Below are 19,590 nucleotides of genomic sequence, written 5' to 3' on the forward strand. Positions count from 1 at the left end.
TCGGAGAAAATGACAGAACTGCAGTGCTGACATCGGGCGAAATGCATTCTCGGATCGAATTCATAGTTGAAAAATTAAGAATCTTTTAGTTTTTCTTATTTATGCTTAGCTAATAAATGGAATTGAGCAAATGGAATGCGTTTGGAGTATAGAAATACCATTGCAGCCACATAAGTTGACCAAAAATAGTAGAATTTCAATTTTTCAAATCGGGCGAAATGCATTCTTCGATCGAATTTGGAAAATTGCAAACGATTTGAAGAATTTGGTGTCATTTTTGGTAATCTGCTAGAAAATTCCAGATATATTAAAATTATCTCAAGGGACGATTTAATATTATTTCATTGTTTCAACTGTTTGTAACATAAACAATTCCCTGCTGAAACACCAACAGTAACAGATCCAGCATAAGTGCATTATTGATAATTTTGTGTATCTGAATTGCCAGAAAAGATTTCCCTACTTCGTAACGTAACCAAATTCAGTGAATTTCAACAGCCCTACTTTAGCAGTATTCAAAGCGATCAGTCGAATCTTCAGCATAAAAAACCCGATATTCTGCGAATGATGTTGCCTTGCATTTCAAGGGGCAACGAGAGAGAGAGAGAGAGTCAAAACACCGTTTCGAGCGGGAGAGCGAAGGCAAAGAAAAAGTGGGTGAAAGAGAGACCATCAAAACCCGACGCTTATCGCGCACTCCGTTTGTAGCGGCAGCGGCAGAACTAGCAACATTAGTACGCGAGAGCAAAGGGTAGAGAGCACACCTCATCCCAGTTCGTTACCGCAACACTGTACACAGCAGAAGAGAACAATCTCCAAACGGACAGGAAGAGCAAGAAGAAGATTCAATGTTGGCTGGCGGAGGCGGTGGCGGCTGGGCTGCTGGGGCGTTGCGACGGTGACCGCTGTTAGTAGTGTTCCGTGTGGGGTACCACTAGAAAATCTTCCAAGACATCATCTTCGCCGCCCCGTTCTCATTGTGCTATTCTTTGCCCCGTAGCGGAGGGGGGCGCGACTCCGCGAAGGCAGATTGTGTATCCCAAGAGTGCTTGCAGCGGCGAGCAAACCAGCGCGGAGAAGAAAAATTACCCTTCGCTCTTCAAACGCCGTGTGTCTGTGCTTCTGCCTGGGTTAGTTTTTCGTACGTGCCGTCCTCGACCACCAGTCGCCATCGGAAGGAAGACGTCGGTGTCGCGGTGACGATCAATCGATTCGCAGTTGATATTTGGCTGGTGTAGGGCGGAGAGGAAGGTGGATTGGATTTGGCCTTGGCTTCGTCGGCGCTAGTTCATGTACGTCACGTTAATATAGGGCACGATGGTGGCTTTTGGTGTACCTAACTTTCTGCCGAGAGGAGTCAAGCGAACGGAGTGACAAGAATAGTTTTTTCGAGCAAAAACGATTGGAATTGATGATATGCTGAGGCGGCAGCTGCTACCGCTGCTTAACCCCGGTTGTGGTACTTGTCGCCATGAGTCGTAGGAGAGTTGCCCCGTCATTGATTATGATATCGTGAGGTGATCGTACGTGCTGTGAGTTTATGTGCAAACTACCAAGTGTGTGCAGAATGGCGCAGGGGGGCGTTGAAATTTGGTCCATTGCGGGAAAACTTTAGCGCAAGCAAGAGGACACCATTAGTGCCCTGGTGAAAGACACATAGAAAGGAGCTTACTAGGTGGACAAGAAAATAGCTATCTTCACGGTGTTGCCATCCCCAACGAGTGTTGTTACGATGTTGTTGTTGAGAAAGGTGGCGACCCCAAGACGGCTACTGCCAATTGTCCAGGTGTAACCATGAAGGAATCGAACGGGACAACAGTGAAAGCGAAAGTTCAAAAGCAGAACACATAACGGGAGCGAAGGCAATAATAAAAAGGAAAATCATAACATACGACGAAAAAAAAACTCAAAGGCTGCTGCGCCTCGTCACAAGAAGATGGGACGAAGAGCGTGCGGGTCGGGACCGCGTTTTGCTTTGCTTTAGCTCTTTTCTTTTTTGCTTCCTTTACTATTGTTACTGCTGTTGCTGCTGTTGCTGCTGCTGCTGCCTCTGCCTCTGCTGCTGCTGCTGCTGCTGCTGCTCAGCGAAACCGTTCTTCGGCGCCGCCACACCAACAACCCTCCTCGCTCTCGCTCTTTCGGGAGCGTATGCGCTCGCGTATGTGTGTTGGTGTTGTGTGTGCGCTTTATCAGCATCAGTGCTCCGTGTGTTACTTCATGCACGGTGATATACTCTTTGCAGCAGCAGCAGCAGCAGAAGCAGCTCCGCGTGAAGCATTCAGCATTCGATCGAAAAGCAAAGGAGCTTTAGCGAATGGTTGTGAAAATCTGGCCGATATGGAACATCCTCGAGCGGTTTGAAATTGGTGCGTGTTGGTCGATCCTTCCGGTCCGATTCCCAAAGTCCCTCCCGGAGAGGGTGGAACTACAATGCCCGGTGCATTGGTTGATCTTCGAGGTTTTAGTAGCTCCCACTAGTAGTAGCTCTAGTTACCAGTGTGTTGGCTTCGAGTGACGCGCGCGTACTTGGTGCTCGAGATTATTTTGTCACTCACATTTTCCTCTGCTCGGGGCGATGCGCCCTTCACGAAACTCGCTTCCTTTTTCCCTTTTCGAGCGTAGGGATCTTCGTTCCATTTTCATTTGCCCGCAGCAGCCATTAGGTCCTAGAGAATCGAGCTCGATTGTGTGCATCGTTTTTTTCCCGCACCAACGCTGGTGGTTCGAGCAGTTTCTTCGCCGTATTATCTCTCACCCCGTGTGCCACATAATAAATGTACACTATTTTATTATTTTTCCACCTTTAGCTTCGCAAGTGCAACTGTGCATATCCCGGTCCCCGGGGGGAGTGAGAAACGGTGACGAGTGTTGTAGGTGTTTGTGTGTATGTGTGGTGTGTGTGTCTGACGACACGAAAGTGCAATTGCAGAACGCGAAAGTGTCGTCTAGTGTAGGGCAGCTGTGTGAACGCGCAAGAAAGGAAGCATTCTCTGCGCCCCGCGGGGTGACGTGCCTAGCAACTCCTAATTCGCTGGCACAAGTGTATTTGGGCGAGTAGTAGTTTTCCTTCCTTGGACGGGAAAAACGGACGACCCGCAACGATGGCACACGCTCTCCGTGTGGGATAGAGTGAAAGAGAAGGGGTGGGAAACGAGGAGAGAAAAGAAACGGAAAAAGGTCATAGTGCTGAATATGCTGCTCCTCTCGCGGACGTGTGTGGTGCATGATGTTGTTGTACGTGGTGTGAAGATCGATCCGCAGTTCGTCGTAGCTTCTATCTCGTGAAAACACGTTGAGTACTACTGAAGTGTACTAAAGTGATTCTATATTTTGTAAGAAAAGTGATTAAGAGGCTGTAATAGGTGAAGATACAGGAAAGAATGAAAAATCAAACAAGTGTGAACTGCGTTGGCGACGACTACTAGACTCTCTGCCCAGTGGATAGTGGTGCGGTTTGTGTGTGCGAGTGTGTGTGTTTGCTGAATCCAACCAGCATGCTTTGGTAATCGCGAGCCTCCCCGTGGGGTACGACGGACGCCGGAGCAGCAGGGGGGGAGGAAAAAAGCAGATAGCGACGAGATACGCCGCGCAAACGATGGATTTCATCGGCAATTTGCTTAATCAAATGTCGTCCGCCTTCAACCAGGAGACGGCCATACCGAAGAAGGAAGAGATTTCGATGGACGAAACGCTCAAGTGGCGCGCACTGAAGAACAATCAGTTCGCTTCGCGGACGCGTGGTGGAGCAGCAGCGGCAGCAGCGGTGGGGACGACCGTGGTGGTACCGAGTGGGGGCACGCGGAGTGGATCGTCGATCGGGCGGAGCAGAAGCACTGGCGGTACGGTTAGCCAGGGGGGAACATCTAACGGGCAACGGAAGCAGCACCCCAAGCGTGCATCATCGGAAAACTCGAACGATTCGATCGGTGGCGACGGATCATTGGTTGATGGTTTGTTGGATGGGCTGGCGGCAGACGGTGAAGAAACGGACGGACCGGAAGAAGACATTGAGATCGAAATAGCGAAGGACATCAGTGGGGAGGAGTTGCAGGAGGCGCTAGCCTTGAGCCAGCTGTTGGAGGCCGACCCGATGGAGGTTGGCACGATGGAGGAGGAGGAACTGGTGGCACCGGAAGTGAAGAAGGACCATAAGGGGGAGCTTAGGGGAGGCCAAACGGTGATCGATAGCAAAGATACGCTAGTCCAGGAAGACGAGAAGAAGGTGGATACGAAGATGTCGGAAACAGGACAAGGGAAGTCCGTATCCGGTAATGAAAAAGCACCATCAACCAACGATGCTGCTGACGAAAAGAAGAAGAAGCAAGAAAATGAAGTCAAAAAAGTTGAAGAGGCTCAGAAGGAACCGAAAGGGAATGATTCCGCCAACGGTGGCAATGATCGCGAAGACGTTGGTGACGATCGCGACAAAAAGTTACCTTCCAATGGAATTTCGATTCCGGCAACATCTTCCAGCAACGATGCTACAAGTGGAGATCGTCTTACCGAGGGTGGAAAGAAAATGGAAACCGATCGTACGCCTTCCACCGAGCCGGGAGATAAGGCAATCGATGCGATCGACGATGTGGAGGACGATGACGATGACGTTCTCATTATAAGTACCGGGGAGATGGTGGACGTGGTGGAGGTGGCAGAGACTTCCAAGGAAGACGAAGATGACGACGAAGTTCTGGAGGTTCTGCAGAAATGCTTAGATGGTGAGGGTTCGGCAGCGGTTGCGGTAGAGCAGGAAGTTAGCAAAAAACAACAGCAGACGTTAGTTGCAGAGTCGGAAGAAAAATATCACCCGAGCCGCCGAGCGGACGTGGGGGAGTCAAATGGCAACAAAACTGCTGCCGAAGTGGAGCAACAGGAAGCTAAGTTTTCACCCACTCTGGAGAACGCTACCGGCCGGGCTGCAAAGGAAGATCAATCACCAAACGATGAAAAGAAGGCGGAGGAAAAACCCCCGCTCTCCCGGAAGGACAAATCACCAAAGCGCGATGGAAACGAGACGAGTGTAAAGGAAGATCACGTCGCAGACGCCGATGTTCCGACGAAGGGAGCATCTCTACTGGTACCGGTGGTGGGTGGTAGAACAACGCGCAGCAAAAAAACGGTCGGCAGCGTGGGGACAACTTCGAGCAGTCCGTCGCCCTCGACTCCGGCTGTAACCGTAACACCTTTGCAGAGGCGATCCCAGCGGTTCCAGGGGAAAGAACCGGACTCGGAGGGAAGAAAATCGACCGACGTCAAACTGAATGGCGATCGTGAGACGGCGATCGCAGCGGTAGTGGTGAAGGAGGAAGAGCCGGACGAGGGGAAAAAGAAGACGGCGATCGCTGGGTCGGTGACGGGAGGACCGGTGAAAGGGTCAACAAAAACACCGGCCGTCGCGCCCACTTCAGTGGAGCGCAGATCCGATCGTAGTCTGCGCAGCAGGCAACAGAGCACGAGCAGTGGGAGTGGAGTTGTCGGTAGTGGCCAGCCAGCGTCAGTCGTGACCCGGCGCTCTTCGGAAACGGCAAAAGCAGTCGTACCCGTGGAGTTGGACTCGAACGAACCGGCCGAAACGATCGCCGATAGAGAAATGCCTCGGCGTGGAAGGAAACGGTTGAGTCACGATCCCCCCGCCCCCACGGTCGATGGTCCCGCTTCGTCTCGCGAGAAAACTGTCCGAGTGCCAACTCCCGCGGCTAAGGAAGAGAACGACCCATCGGCGGTCAGCAGCACCGAGCAGGGTTTTCCATTGGATCCGGGCGAAAACGACTCCGGCGGGGCGCAGGAAGAACAACTGCAGCCGGCGCAGCCGTCAGCATCAGCACCACCAGCACCACCACCTCCACCACCTTCTCAAGCACAACAGGTGGCTCCGGCAGCAGGAGGGGTACAGCAGCGTCGAGGTAGAAAGCGGAGACAGCCAAATGCACCCGAACCGTCGGGCGGATCAACGTCCGGCGGGGCGTCTTCGAGTTCACCGGAAAAACCACCACCGTACAAACGGGCGGCCCGCGTTTCGCGTGACGGTAGCGATGGAATTCTTGCGTCGGCGTTGGCCCGTCGCGATAAGGTCGATTCGCAGGGGCGCCTTTCCCGGCCGATAAAACTGTCGGCCAAAATGCTTGCCAACGAGGAACTGCGACACGGATTCGAGCAGCACAACAACGGCCGTATCATTATCGGCTCGGACACTACTGGTAGTTCCTCGGTGGGAGGACACGCGGACGAACCGGAGGTGGTGGTGGTCGACCGCGAAAAGGTTGATCGTGATCGCGCCGTGCTGCAGGACGATAAGTCCCGCAAAAGGCAATCCGATATGCAGCCGGAAGCTCAGGCGTCTAAGGAACCGGTGAACCTTCCGGCGGCAAATAGTGCGATTAGCAGTAGCAGCGAGGACGTGACGGTCGTCTCGGTGACCTATCCGAGCCCGAAGGCGGGTAGTTCTGGGAAAGGATCGCAGAATTTAGCATCGTTTGGTAAGTCGTTAGGCAGGAAGCCAACGGATTCTTCCACCGAACGACAGCGGGCTACGAAACCGGTGTCCGGTTCGCAACCGAAGAAGATGCCCGGTGCCCCTACCGCTGCCAGTCCCGATGTTCAAACGTTCCTGCAGGGGATTCGAACCTCGCGCATCTGCATCAACCGCTCGCCGGAAGAAAACCGGAAGCTCAACCGGCGCCAGACGAAACGGTTGGCCAAGCAGAAGGAGAAGCATATGTTGGCACTTGGGTTACAACGGAAGGGCGCCGTTCAACCTGCGGTTGTGCGAAATGGAGTCACACGCAGGAGTCCCGCCGAGGAGGACGATGAGATATTGTTGTCCGAGCCGGAACCGGAATCGGAATCGAGTGGCAGCGAGGCGGACTTTGTTCCGAGCCAGAAGATCGGAACGGTAGGTAAACCGAGTGTGACGTTGCGTTTGAGGAAACCCGAAACGCTTCTAGACGAGCCTGGGCCGTCCACCTCCAAACAACGTAGCAAACAGCCACCTTTGGTGACGGTCCCATCGGCCATGGTCAAGGGGCCGGCTGTTGCGAGTGGACGGCAGCAGCAGCAGCAGCAGCAGAAGCAGCAGACTCAGGTGGCGGCTCCCCGGCAGCAGGGAACGAGTAAGCAACAGCAGGCCACCACCAGCAAGATGCCCGCGAACGCGCCAAACTCTCGACGATCGGTCGTTTTGCCGGCAGCGATGACAACTGCCACCACTCAGGCACGATCTTCCTCATCCACCGCTCAGAATGCCGCCGCCGCCTTACGGAAGGACAAGGAAACGGAACAACTGCAACGATCGCTGGAGCGGTTCGGTTGCGAGCTGACGCTCATTCCAACCAGCACACCCAGTGCTGCCAGTGACGGCCGATCGTCGGCCCCTTCCACCTCGCAAACTAATCGGAAGCGGACGAAGGAACAAACCACGCAACAACGTACCCCCCCGGTTCGATCCAACCAACTTGCCCAAGTGTCTTCCTCCTCCTCCTCGTCAGCGGCGACGGCGACTGCAGCACACGGGACGACCTCTCCCAGCTTGCAGATCGTTCTCGAAAAGCGTCCTCAATCGTCCGCGGGGAGCAGCAGTAAGCATCATAATCGGACAGCAACAACACCAAGCAGTTCGATCGGATCGCCACCTTCGGCCGCCGCTGCTACCAGGCAACTGCTCTGTCTCTGCCGGCAGATGTCCGACATCTTTGTGGCGAGCTCGGTCGGTACGGGCTACTGCACGGCGGTGGACGATATCGATGGACAGCTGATCGGGTGCTGCAATGAGCTGTCCGACGAGCTGGTCCACATGCTGCGGCCAAGCCCGACCGTCAGCTTCCAGCTTCTGTGCAACCTGCACCGGAAGCGCCTGGAAGATCACAGCTGCTGTGCGATCTGCGGAGTTTACTGCACTCAGGTAATGGCCATTTTTGAGGACAATGTTTCGAAACAGCCGTTTGAAAAATTCTTGGAACATAACAAATATTTTGAGCGAAATTTTATGTTGCCTATGAAATTAACATTGCATACCGTGGGACGCAAACAACCATAAGTTGTAAAGGTTAATTTTCGCGCCAAAGAATAATCCTGACAATTTTATCAAAATAGTGATAAATGATGATCATGATTTATTAGAGTACACATACGGTACTTTTTAATGCGGTGCAAAATTCAGTTAAAATGGCCATCATAAGCCTCGTTTTGGACGTGATGGATGTCTACATTTGCTGATGCAACGTTCGTTTGGTATTATTTTGATAAAAACAGGAAAGATGGTTAACGAAAAAATGGTTAGATATCTGACTGAAGTTTTCTTCGTGCATATTTTTAGAAAAGTAATATCAAAGTTTAAAAAAAGTGCCTTTTTTTCAATTAGTAATCCTGATAAAACTTTAGTTTAGCTATGGATCGCATTAGTTTGGAGTTAGAGACTTGTGAGAGAATATTTTAAGCTACTTTTGCTGTTATATTTGTGTGGAAAGAATTAAACATAAGTTGCAAGATCGTGGAAACTCTAATGGTGGAGTTAGATTGTTTTACTTGCAAAGAACGAACAACTGATTTAGGACTTTGTATTACATTAGAGTAATGCGAGTTGAATGGAAATGGTCACCCGGTGCTTGCCATCGTTCCATTGGTGTTAGTATATCAATCATGTTTCTATCTCCCTATGGTCAGATCAAACCATCGGGCGTTTAATTTTAGAATTGTTTCCGCGGTACCGCCTTCCAAGTCCACAATTGTGATGCTGCCGTAGTAGCTTTCCACGGGGGAAAGAAAATGGTACATAAATGTTACCATTTTGCACAGCACAACTGCATTCCGTGCTGGATGCTGGCTGGACGGTTGTATTTATGGTACATGTGGTATTGTGGGTTTGCTTAGGCGGAGGCAGTGGGTGCGGTCTTGTGGTTAGTTTGATTGTGCGGAATGTGCTCTAAACGCTGCTCGCTCTAGAAGGAACACTCGGAAAGCATTACGCTTGCCTTTATTGGTCAGGTTTTGTGTTTGTTTTGAACATATCGGGTTATCGTAGCATTGGGATTTCCACAACTTGACAAACGATTGAGTAAGAAAATGTAGGAATATTTTTAATGTACTAAGAGATGTTTTATGTTTCAGCCTATTCAGTTTGCCAGGAATATTTTTCAAAATTTCTGTTGATTTACAAATAATTAAACAAATTATTCTAACAAGAAGATAACGCTCATTCTAAATATATTCTCCAAAAACTACGCAGGGTAACTTTGCAATGTGTAAAAACGCACACATCTTCCATCCGGACTGCGCCGTCAAGTACATCCTCAACGCACCGTTCGATCCGACGCGTCCGACTGATCGCACCGCCCCGACGCTGGTCCTCCAGTGCCCGCACTGTGCCCAAGAGTGTCCAAACGGTGAAATTCAGGTGACGGTCCAGCTCACCACTCCGCCGGTGCTGCTTCCATCGCGAAAGAACATTGTGTAAGAGACGAACAAACACGATTGGCACCGATCGGTTTTCTCGATCGTATAGATGATATTTAATTATACTCTGTCATTTTTATCCATTTTAGAAAACCCGCCAAGATGGCTATCGGGAAAAGCAAAGCCACTACGAATGGTGGATCGACCGCGAAAGACGCATTCCGTGCCAACGTGGATTCGTTCGTGCCGAGCAGGGTGAGAAATATGCTGACAACCGGTGGAAAAGGTACGGTGGGTGCTACCAACGGGCACGATCCGAGAAAAGCGAACCAGGGCGGCGCTGGAGGAGGTAACGCCGCAGCCGGTGGAAGCGGCACTGCTTCGAAGAACCACTATTCGACCAAGAGCATCTTTGAAGCGATTCACAGCGACAATGTAGATCGGATCACGGAGATTATCAGTAAGTGATCGTATTAACCCATGCAACGAATTATCTGACATGGGACAGGTCTAATTAAATCTCTCTCTTTCGTCCTTCGTTCTTCTAACTCACCATAGTATCCGGATTCGACATCGAGACACGGTTTCGCGATTTTCACGACGGTACCTGCCTGCATCTGGTGTCCAACTTTGGCTCGATCGGAATGGCTTACCTCATCATCTGCCGGGCACAATCGGTCGACTTCCTAAACATCCTCGATCGGGAACTGCGCACGGCACTGATGTGCGCCGTACTCGGTGCAAAGCTCGACATCATCAAGTTGCTGCTAGAGTGTGGCGCCGACGTAACGGTGAAGGGTCCGGACGGCATGACCGTGCTGCATCTCGCGGCCAAGCTGGGCCAACACGAGGCCGTGCGCATGATACTGGAATGGGGTCGGAAACGACTGACGGCGCGCGATCTGCTGGCCTTCGTGAACGGGGTCGATAATGGGTCGTACACGGCGCTGGTTTGGGCTGCCGAAAACCGCTACAAGGAGACAATCCAGCTACTGCTTGCGTCTGGTGCGGACGTTAACATCTGCGACAAGGAGAACAACACTGCGTTGCATTGGGCAGCGATGGCGGGCTGCAGCGACTCGATGCATCTGCTGCTGAAAAAGGGATGCGATCCGAATGTGCAGAACATCAACGGAGATACACCGCTGTAAGTTGTTGTAATCTTACCTCGACGCAATCTAAAGAAGCGAGTTATAGTGTTGTGGCTGATCGGTTTGCATAGAAGTGATTCAATCTAGTTGCCTGTACTGTATAAAACGCGTAGCACGATGATGATCTGACTGAAAACTGAATCCATATATGTTATCTATGGCAACTAGATTTCATCGCTTTTATGCTAAGCAATACATGCTTAAATTCCCGAGAAGTCTATCATGAGGTATGGAAGTTAACATGAACCGAACCATGGCACGATCTCAACATTTCTTAACGATTTTTAAGAGAATTTGGTTGGTTTTCTATATTTTCTCTATCAACAGTCTATAGGCAAATGAAAAATTTGGATTTTGAAGTTTCGTCGCTTGTGTTAAATGCATTCTTTCGCGAAAATATTGCGTTGACCATCGACAAATCTTTAGCGAAGTTTTTTGTACATCAGCACTTGTGGTACCAATTGTGTAGAATGGTTTTCCAGACGAAGGAGAATTATATTGTTAGCGTTTAACGATCGATCAAATGCGCTACTAAGCTATGTCCTTGAAAAGTGTTCTTCTTTATAAATTAATTTGCAATTTATTTTGCATTTATTAATCTGTTCCTGTTTGTCGCACAATTTAGACACCTTGCCTGCCGTCATGGATTTGGCGAAATCTGCATCATGCTTCTAACCATGGGTGCCTCACTTAACGCGCGCAATACGTCTGACGAGCTGCCACAGGATATGCTTCAGAATCCGAACAGTGAGTGTGCCAGCATCATCGCTGCCAACGTGAAAATGTTCAGCCTTGGAAAGAACACGAAGGAGACGCGCATTTTATGCAGGTAAGCTGCTGGAACCGTTGCGTTGAAGTATGAAGAAAATGTTGCTTATGAGCGTGTTCGTGTGTTTCCATTTCAGCGACATTTCCAACGGCAGGGAATACTATCCGGTGCAGGTGGTGCATACTGCTGGCCGTAACGATCGCCAGCAGACCGTTCCGACGTTCAAGTACATACAGAAATCGGTACAGCTTGAGTGTCGCATCGACACTAACCTGTCCGATATGATCGTGTGCACGTGCAAGGATAGGTGAGTTTAGTGGCTCGTGTATGTCCACGTCGTGTTCAATCGATAATGTTCTTTCTTTCTTCTATTCTGCTTACCTTCAGCTGCGCATCGACCGACTCCAGTTGCCTTTGCTCGGAACGTACCTGGTATACGGAGGAAGGACGGTTGGTGAACGATTTTGATTTCCTCGAACCGCCAACGATCGTGGAGTGTGGTGACTTGTGCGACTGCAATCAGCAGCTCTGCCGGAATCGTGTCGTACAGCGTGGTCTTCGGGTGCCGCTGCAGCTTTTCTACAGCCCCGGTAAGGCGTGGGGCGTCCGGACGCTCGTTCCCATTCCAAAGGGTACGTTTTTGGTCGAATACGTCGGCGAGCTGCTGACCGACGACGTAGCAAACCAGCGACCGGATGATACGTACTTTTTCGATCTCAACAGTGGAGTAAGTGTAGATCCGTTTACCCTAAACGGAATTGAACGGGTGTGTGATTAACGATATTCTCTTCTCAGTTCTGCATCGATGCTAATGCTTACGGTAACGTTAGCCGGTTCTTCAATCATTCCTGCGACCCGAATGTGTCACCCGTGTCCGTTTTCTACGAGCATCAAGACAAGCGCTTCCCGAAGGTGGCAATGTTTGCCTGCCGGGACATTAAGGCCCAGGAAGAGATCTGGTAAGGGCAGCACTCTCGGAAGGAGTATTGAAGTCCAAAAAAAAAAAAAATGGGAACTTTTCTAACCATCCTCCATGTTACTTTCCTTTCCTGTTTCATGTCCGTGGTTGTTTGGGCAGCTTCAACTATGGAGAAAAGTTCTGGGTGGTAAAGAACCGCACGATGTCCTGTCTCTGCAAAAGCAGCGAGTGTCGCTACCGTACCGTACAGCAGCAAGGAGTGTTGGTTTGAACAATCAATCCTGCACAATGGGACGCTTCTGGAACAAAATGGTGAATGGTGCTTCTGGGGAGCAAAATTACCACGGGGACTAGATGGTAGGCAACACACTATTTATTATAACTTTTTTTCGAACCGATTATAAATGTTAATTGCAGTGATGAGAAGAGTGCAGGATGAGACAGAAAAACCGATATGGAAGCTAGTATTTATGTAAGAGAAAGCTATGGGCAGGAGGTTGGGGGAGAGAGAGAAAGAGAGTAGATAAGCAAATACGCACATATGTACAAACGATAGTACACAAAATGGCTTTAGGATGCCCCCTTCCTCCCAAAGGGAAGCTAACGGATTTTCGATCGGAGTTTGGCTAGAAAAGTGTGAAAAGATGTACCAAAAATTAGCGGAAAAAAGAGAAGAACAAAGAATGGTACAAAGTGAACGATATTTATGACGACGCTAAGCCATATCATACGATATATTCGGGCGACGGCACGTTACCGAGTACCGAGTATTTCGATAGCGTCTTGCGCAAAGTGAAGTAGTGTAGGGGTAGGGAGCAGTAGGTAAGTTTTCCCGATATAACGATTATGTTTAATATCTAAATATATTAACATATAGTTGTAGGTTGTGTAAAGCAGTCGAAGCAACGTCCGTGGGGCGCTTGCATCTAGTATCAACACAAGGATATGGATTAAAAAAGAATAAGAAGAGCTGGAAAAATCATCGATGATGCGGGTTTGGGAGTCCTTGGCGAATGCGCTCGATGTGAATCCTCCTGGTGTATGTCACGACTCTCTCACTCGGAGCATAGTCAGAGTATATTTAAATTTAATTCGAACTCATTTTTTTAAAATGTGTGATTTTGTGTGCGCGAATTTATTATACCAGAGAATTCTTAGTTGGGTAGAAAGAGAATTGGGGGAGACTATGGACAAGTCGAGTATTTTGATGCACTGTTTACCTACTGTGTATGCCATAATTAGTTGCCAGTCGATCTAGGGTTTATGTTCATATACTTTTTATCAGCCTTCAAACCCCCACCCATTTCACGGGCCCGGTCTACTTTTTTTTCCTGTATCATCACTGTACAATAGTCGTTTCACCGGAATAACCTGTCCCAAAGACAGGTATTAGTTGTACTAAGAAATTGTTGATCCACTCCATCGTACGCGTATCATCACCATTCTTTATCTTCCACGATTGTAAGCAAACTGATCTTAGCGTTTTATTTGCATCCGGCCATGAACGTGTGAGCAGACAAACAAAAAGAAAGCAATATTTTAAATTTAAATTTACTTTTATCTTCATATTTTTATATTTCTGTGTGTGCGTGTATGTGTGTTTAAGGGCAATCCTACCAAAGTCGGTGAACGAGTGCGCTTTATGTTTAATGTTTTCCACTTTCGTTCGCTTCTAGGTTTTAGTCTCTTGGGGGTAGAGTGGTAGTATGTTACCCCCGTCTTTAATAGCATTTTGGAACCACCGGTTTTTGTTTTAGTTCCTTTTGGCCCAAACAGTTTCATTAGCTACTATCTGCATCTCTTGCCGCTTGTCTCAACCTGAGTGATGCCATATATAGTTGCCATAAGTAAACACCCATATATACAAATAAAATTACCTTAACCAGCTATATTCAATTTATAGATGAAACAGAAAACGGAGGTAGGAAGATAATTTGAAGCAGTTAAGTTAAGATAAAGAAAGGGCAAAGATAGTTGTGCATGCAATGGTAGATTCGGTAGCGACAGAGGGAATCTAAAAATAGAATGAATATATGGAATGAATAATATTCGCCTTCGCTACATCCTTGTTTGAATAGGTCCGAAAAATGAAAGCATAAATCTGGTATACAGTGCACGAAATTCCTATGAAAGCACTACTATTTCTTTTTTTCTAAACTGTTGATGAAAGAGTATTGCAGTTCTCAAAAAAATCGAAAAAATCTCAAATCCGACGTACAGTTATCAAATTTCGTTGGTATAAAAACATAAAGGGTAATGCGACGGTCTGTAGTGCCCCCAAGTATCTTACCGTTTGGTTCCGGAATGACTTGATCCGCCTCTGGCTACATCGTCATGTCACGGCTCCCCTCTCCCCTGCCCGTGGCCCGATATGAAACTAAAGAAAGCTGCTGTATAAACTTGGACACGCGGAATTTCTGAAGAGTTTGTCGCACGATAAAAACCGGGTCAAAGATTACTCGGAAGCAAGAAATGCTGAACATATTTCGGATGCCTTCCGAAGTCGAACAGAAAATGGGGTCATTTTCTTTTAATTTACTTTTATTATTCCATTCATGTTCTGCGCTTGAGTGGATTGTCGATCGATAAAATTATTTACACATAAAATAAGCATTCATCGACGAAAAACGAATTGCGTGTCGGTCTTTTTTCTTCGTTTGCAAATAATGGAAAGGAGGATGCCTTACGTAGACGGAAGTAAAACCTAAGTGGGATTTTGCATTTAAATATGTATAATAAAAAAAAGGGAAAGACGTGTCGCTGCGCTTATCAGCCGTTGCTTTTGTCTAGAGTGTGGGTTTTTTTTTTAAATCTTGCTCACTACTTAAAACTAATCGTGTGTTTCTTGTCTATCCTTTTTAGCAGGTTCGCTAACCGGTACGGAAGAAAATGGTGCTACAAATTCACTTCATTCAGTTCGTGTTTCTGGTGTCCTTGCTCTGTGGGGGTTGGGGTTCTTTTATCTGTGCTTTTGGGAATCACTTGATGTGTTTGTGTGTTTACTATGTGAAGATGGGCGTTTGGTGGTGATAAAAAATCTTCTAGTTGGAAATTAGTGATAATATGGATTATAATTATAAAATAAATTACTCTGCATTCAGCTACCTCGTTTGCCTTATCCCATTTCTCCGCTCCCTTTCCTCTCTCTCTCTCTACCACCACTAACCCTTTTCTTGCCGCTATTCCGATACCTTCTTCCCGCTTCTTCCCTGCCAGCCCGCGCCACCCTACTAAATCGCATGCGATTCGCTCGCGAAAATAAATAAGTTAAGTGTGGTTTCCCTTTCTTGTGTGTTACCTCTCTTTTCTTTTTTGTTCAATAAATAAATGTTTTTTTTCCAATCTCTATTTAAAGTTAGCGATTCGTCCCGATCTATACGGTGCCTGGCGCGAGCATGTTCGCGCATTCGGATTCACCGAAGCTTCCGCACCGGAAACGGAGAAGATCGTGCACACACAACCTTTACCGTCGGGCGTCCCTTCGGGGCAGACCGTACAGTGGCCGCTGAATCGCACCAAAACAATCGGTCAAATCGGAAACTCAATAGAAAGTGAAAATGTGTGATCTCCGCTCGTTTCATCCATTCCCTAGCACGAACTATCCTAGCGTATGCTTTGTGTTTGTGTATGTGTGTGTGTGTGTGTGGGAGGAGGTCATATGTAGTTTTTCCTGCCTTGCACCCTAATGCACCCTAATGTAAGTATGATCTCAAATGTTGTATGGGATAGTGATGATTGGTGTGAGCTGCTAGCTATGCCTTCTGCCTTATCCGGTTAAGTCCTGGAAAGTACTGGACCATATGAGAATATTCTCTGGGATTCTTTATGTTTCATTTGCCTATCAACACCCCTTCCACTTCGAAGGGGTTTGGGGTGGGATAATGTGCAGCAAAAAAGGGGGTTGGTTTTTGTTTTGTTTTTTTGGGGAATGTGTTTCCGAATTAATAAAACAAAATGGAAATACATAATAAGTAGGTAGTGGTCAGTAGTAAAACCAAAAAAACACCAGTCTTCCTCTTCAGCGAGGAAGGAGGTTGGTGTTTGTTGCACCCGGAACATGGTCGCTCCCGGAACGAATGTGCAACCGACATTGCCCCGTTTGTTCAGTCAGGCTTTTACAGTAAGTACTTCCTGCCACCGTTGCAGCGGGGGATACCGTCGGGGGCGAGTCATCTATGCCATGACCTTGTGCGGTTGCATCCACTTCTTCATGTAGTAGCAGAACAGGGTGGAGAGGTAGACCAGCACCATGAGGGCGCAGGTGACGGCGAGCGCCAGGACGGAGGTCTTCGTTGGGCATGGTTCGATGATGGTGACGGTTTTGTCTACGGGTTGAAGAGAAAAAAGGAGCAACATGAAGAGGGGGATTTCTCACCATGAGAACGGCAGCTGATCGATCTTACCCCGGCCGAAATCGGTGCTGGCTTCACTGCGCAGGAAGTCACGGTTCTTCTCATCGCCAAAGTCCAACACCAGAATCTCCTGGGAGATGTTCATGTCCTCTTCCTCCTCCACGGTGTCATTGCTGTCGGAGAAGAATCCAAAGGTGTTAAATCAATTGGCATCGGCGAATCCCGTGCGGAGTATGTTTTTTCGGAATGGTTCCCCCCCAACCTACCTGGCCGTAACGGAACGACGCTTCCTGCCCCAGGATTCAACCGAGTCACGTCCCCACTCGCAGACGGCCGGCTCACACGGGCCGAGACAGTACTTCACGTTGCACTGGAAGATCACACCGTAGCTCTCGGTGAAGCGGAACGCCTCGTAGATCGACTGCAGCGCATTGCCGTCCTGGGTGAAGGCAGGGAAGATGGTCGGATCGACCGGGCACCCATCGTCGTCGATGATCTGGAACGTGCTCTTCGAGTCCTTCGCCATGGCGACGCACGATCGGGCAAAGATACCGTAAGGCGCTAAAAAGGATAAGATGGGCGAAAGGAGTTAGCATTGATCGACATCCGGGCCTTGGTCGCGAAACTTACTGTCCTCCGGAATCTCGATGCGGAACGTCAGACGATCTCCGATGCGCACGGTCTCCACCTCGCGGGCACGTGCATCGAGGATGCGGATCCTTGGCGGCGGTGCTTCCGGCGACGAGTTGATGTGGATCATCTCCGGGTCACGGATCGGCAGCATGCCGAACGAGATGTTCTTCGAGCTCATGTCGTACGTGCACTTCACCTTGTAGATCTTGTCCGCCTTCGTCATCACGACCGAGTGATGCTGCAGGACGACGGTGTTGCTGTAGATGCCGGTCTGCAAGGAGGACAAAGAAGGTGTCAGAAAACAAACACACTCACAGTGGATTTTCACGTAATGGATGGCTGAACACATACCGCACTCTGCGTGTTACAGTCCTGTCCACCCATGGTCAGGTCCAGCCGGAAGGTGTCGGAGTTGATCACATCGATGTTGCACGTCTCCGAGCGTCCGAGGGCGTAGATGCGGCCATTGAATGGTTTGTTAGTGCGCACCTGCACAGCAATTCGGGTGTCCTTGCAGTGAACCGAGACTGTAAATGGAACAAAACCGGAAGTATAGTCGAATGGCCCTTAGGTACGTCGATCACCACCTTTTTTGTGGGGTTAGTGCTTTCTTACCATCGTAGCAGGTTCCCGTTTTGTCACAGTTGGCGTCGTTGCGGGTCAGATTGTTGACGGCCGGATCCTCAACCGTATCGAATACCACCGGGAGCGTGTTTTCGGCCTGGTTAGATTGTTCTGGGAGAAAAAAAGGAGGGATGGTGTTACGTCATAGGGCAAAGAGTGTGGCTTTAGCGGATCTCCCTGGACGGATACGTACTCTCGCAGATGTTCTCGAAGTAGTCTCCGCTCGGCTCGCCGACATCGATCAGTGGTCGCTCGCCGTTCAGGTAGGTCGAGGGTCCATCCGGCAGCGACTTGTGGTCGAGATGGTACAGCCGGCAGTTGTACTGCGAGCCGGTCGGCTGGCCCAGATACAGGAACGAGCGGCACAGGAACTCGCTCTCGATCTCGCACGCCAGCTTGCACGCCGTATCGGACGTCACCTGGAGCTCCTTGTCGGTGTAGTAGTGCAGGCCGACGTACTGCGACACCTTATCGTCCGAGACACCGATGCGGGGCAGCTGGAACTGGCGGGCGAACTTACACGCCTGGCTCGGCTTGAGGCAAAGGTTCTCGAAGTAGTCCACACCCTGCGCGTCGACGAGCTGCACGAACTGTCCAACGGACCGCCGGTCGGAGTCGCTGAGGACGCACTTCATGTTGTTGTAGTCGTACTCTACCGAGCGGCAGATGAACCGCTTCTCGTTCAGGCACGCGGACAGGCAGGCCTCCTTCGTGCTGGTGTAGATGAGCGCATTGTCCAGCCCGCGGATGATCTTGTTCGGTACCCGCTCGAAGTTCCACGGACGCTGGCAGGCGTTCTCGGAGCGCAGCTGCAGCTTCACCATGTAGTACATGCTGGACGAACGCTGGGGCGTGCTGGCCGGGTTGTTGGCCGCCGTCACGTTCTGCAGCTGGCAGAGCGTTTCCTGCGCCGGCGTCAGCGGGTTAACGACGAAGCTAAGGACACGCAACACAAGACACATTACCCTCTCCGCGCTCGACTGGGATCGTCACGAAAGCGTTGCTTACCTGAACGCAGCCGCCTGACAGTCCGGTTCCTCGCGGCACCAGCCTTGGCACTCGTACAGCGAGAGGTTCTTGACGCTGTAGTACGTCGTGCCCTGGAAGTCAAAGTCGGTCAGCTTCTCGAAGGCAACGCGGGCCTCGGCTAGATGGGATGCCATCGCCACTAGGCAGACGGTTAGCGCCAACAGGTTCGTGGTACGCCACTTCATCGTGTGCGATATGTGTTTTCTGCTCGGTAATCCCGGTGCGATCAATCTGTGGCAAGGAAAAGATGGATAGATGTTAGCATGGCTGAAAAACCATTAACGATGAATAGTGCCTTTCGTTCCGCAGCCGAATAGACTTTCCGGGAGCGTTCTACTTTAACAACCCATCCGTTCTATCCGATGCAGTTTATAATCAGCTTTCAAACGGGCAGTACCGTAACCACATTTAGACGTAGTGTTTAATCGCGTCCCGACGATCAGAGGTTTGCATCATCCCTGAACACTCTGGATCGTTGCTCACCACCTCAACAAGCACACACACACACAGACCTCATCCACTCCATTTGTGGGCTTTTAACGAGCCCAGTACGTCAAGTCTTCGGCCGGCCAAGAGGAGGGTGCCTTATGGAGCACGCCCGGTAATGAAAGGTCCCAATTTTTAAATTACACCCTACGGCATCGTTAGAGTTCGGGAAGTGGGATGGCCATGCCGGCCGACGGACGGTGAAGGTACAACAATGGGATAAAATCTTGCAAATCGGTTATT

General features: G+C 49.6%; 2 protein-coding genes across 2 annotated transcripts; one reads left to right on the forward strand and one right to left on the reverse strand.

Moving 5' to 3' along the window:
* Nucleotides 1-2,247: 2,247 nt before the first annotated feature.
* Nucleotides 2,248-14,255, forward strand: LOC131272497 (microtubule-associated protein futsch). Its single transcript, XM_058274249.1, has 10 exons — nucleotides 2,248-2,366; nucleotides 2,808-7,894; nucleotides 9,218-9,441; nucleotides 9,534-9,844; nucleotides 9,943-10,531; nucleotides 11,161-11,364; nucleotides 11,441-11,611; nucleotides 11,692-12,031; nucleotides 12,100-12,263; nucleotides 12,383-14,255. Exons 2-10 carry the CDS (start codon nucleotides 3,596-3,598, stop codon nucleotides 12,492-12,494), a joined length of 6,414 nt encoding a protein of 2,137 aa, XP_058130232.1. The 5' UTR covers nucleotides 2,248-2,366; nucleotides 2,808-3,595; the 3' UTR covers nucleotides 12,495-14,255.
* Nucleotides 14,256-16,396: 2,141 nt separating this feature from the next.
* On the reverse strand, nucleotides 16,397-19,046 carry LOC131272502 (uncharacterized). The gene is made up of 8 exons (XM_058274253.1): nucleotides 18,841-19,046; nucleotides 18,026-18,768; nucleotides 17,824-17,943; nucleotides 17,560-17,735; nucleotides 17,206-17,479; nucleotides 16,842-17,136; nucleotides 16,627-16,748; nucleotides 16,397-16,548 (listed from the first exon to the last, which is right to left on the reverse strand). Exons 1-8 carry the CDS (start codon nucleotides 19,044-19,046, stop codon nucleotides 16,397-16,399), a joined length of 2,088 nt encoding a protein of 695 aa, XP_058130236.1.
* Nucleotides 19,047-19,590: the final 544 nt, after the last annotated feature.

This window comes from Anopheles coustani, chromosome 3, assembly GCF_943734705.1.
Source record: "Anopheles coustani chromosome 3, idAnoCousDA_361_x.2, whole genome shotgun sequence".
Taxonomy (NCBI): domain Eukaryota; kingdom Metazoa; phylum Arthropoda; class Insecta; order Diptera; family Culicidae; genus Anopheles; species Anopheles coustani.

Coding starts and splice junctions, on each gene's coding strand:
- LOC131272497 (XM_058274249.1), top strand. CDS start 3,596: ATGGATTTCATCGGCAATTTGCTTAATCAAATGTCGTCCGCCTTCAAC. Junction 9,442..9,533: donor CCATCGCGAAAGAACATTGT/GTAAGAGACGAA, acceptor TATCCATTTTAG/AAAACCCGCCAAGATGGCTA. Junction 12,032..12,099: donor TTTTCGATCTCAACAGTGGA/GTAAGTGTAGAT, acceptor TTCTCTTCTCAG/TTCTGCATCGATGCTAATGC.
- LOC131272502 (XM_058274253.1), bottom strand. CDS start 19,046: ATGAAGTGGCGTACCACGAACCTGTTGGCGCTAACCGTCTGCCTAGTG. Junction 18,769..18,840: donor TGTCAGGCGGCTGCGTTCAG/GTAAGCAACGCT, acceptor GCGTGTCCTTAG/CTTCGTCGTTAACCCGCTGA. Junction 16,749..16,841: donor CGTCGTTCCGTTACGGCCAG/GTAGGTTGGGGG, acceptor CTTCTCCGACAG/CAATGACACCGTGGAGGAGG.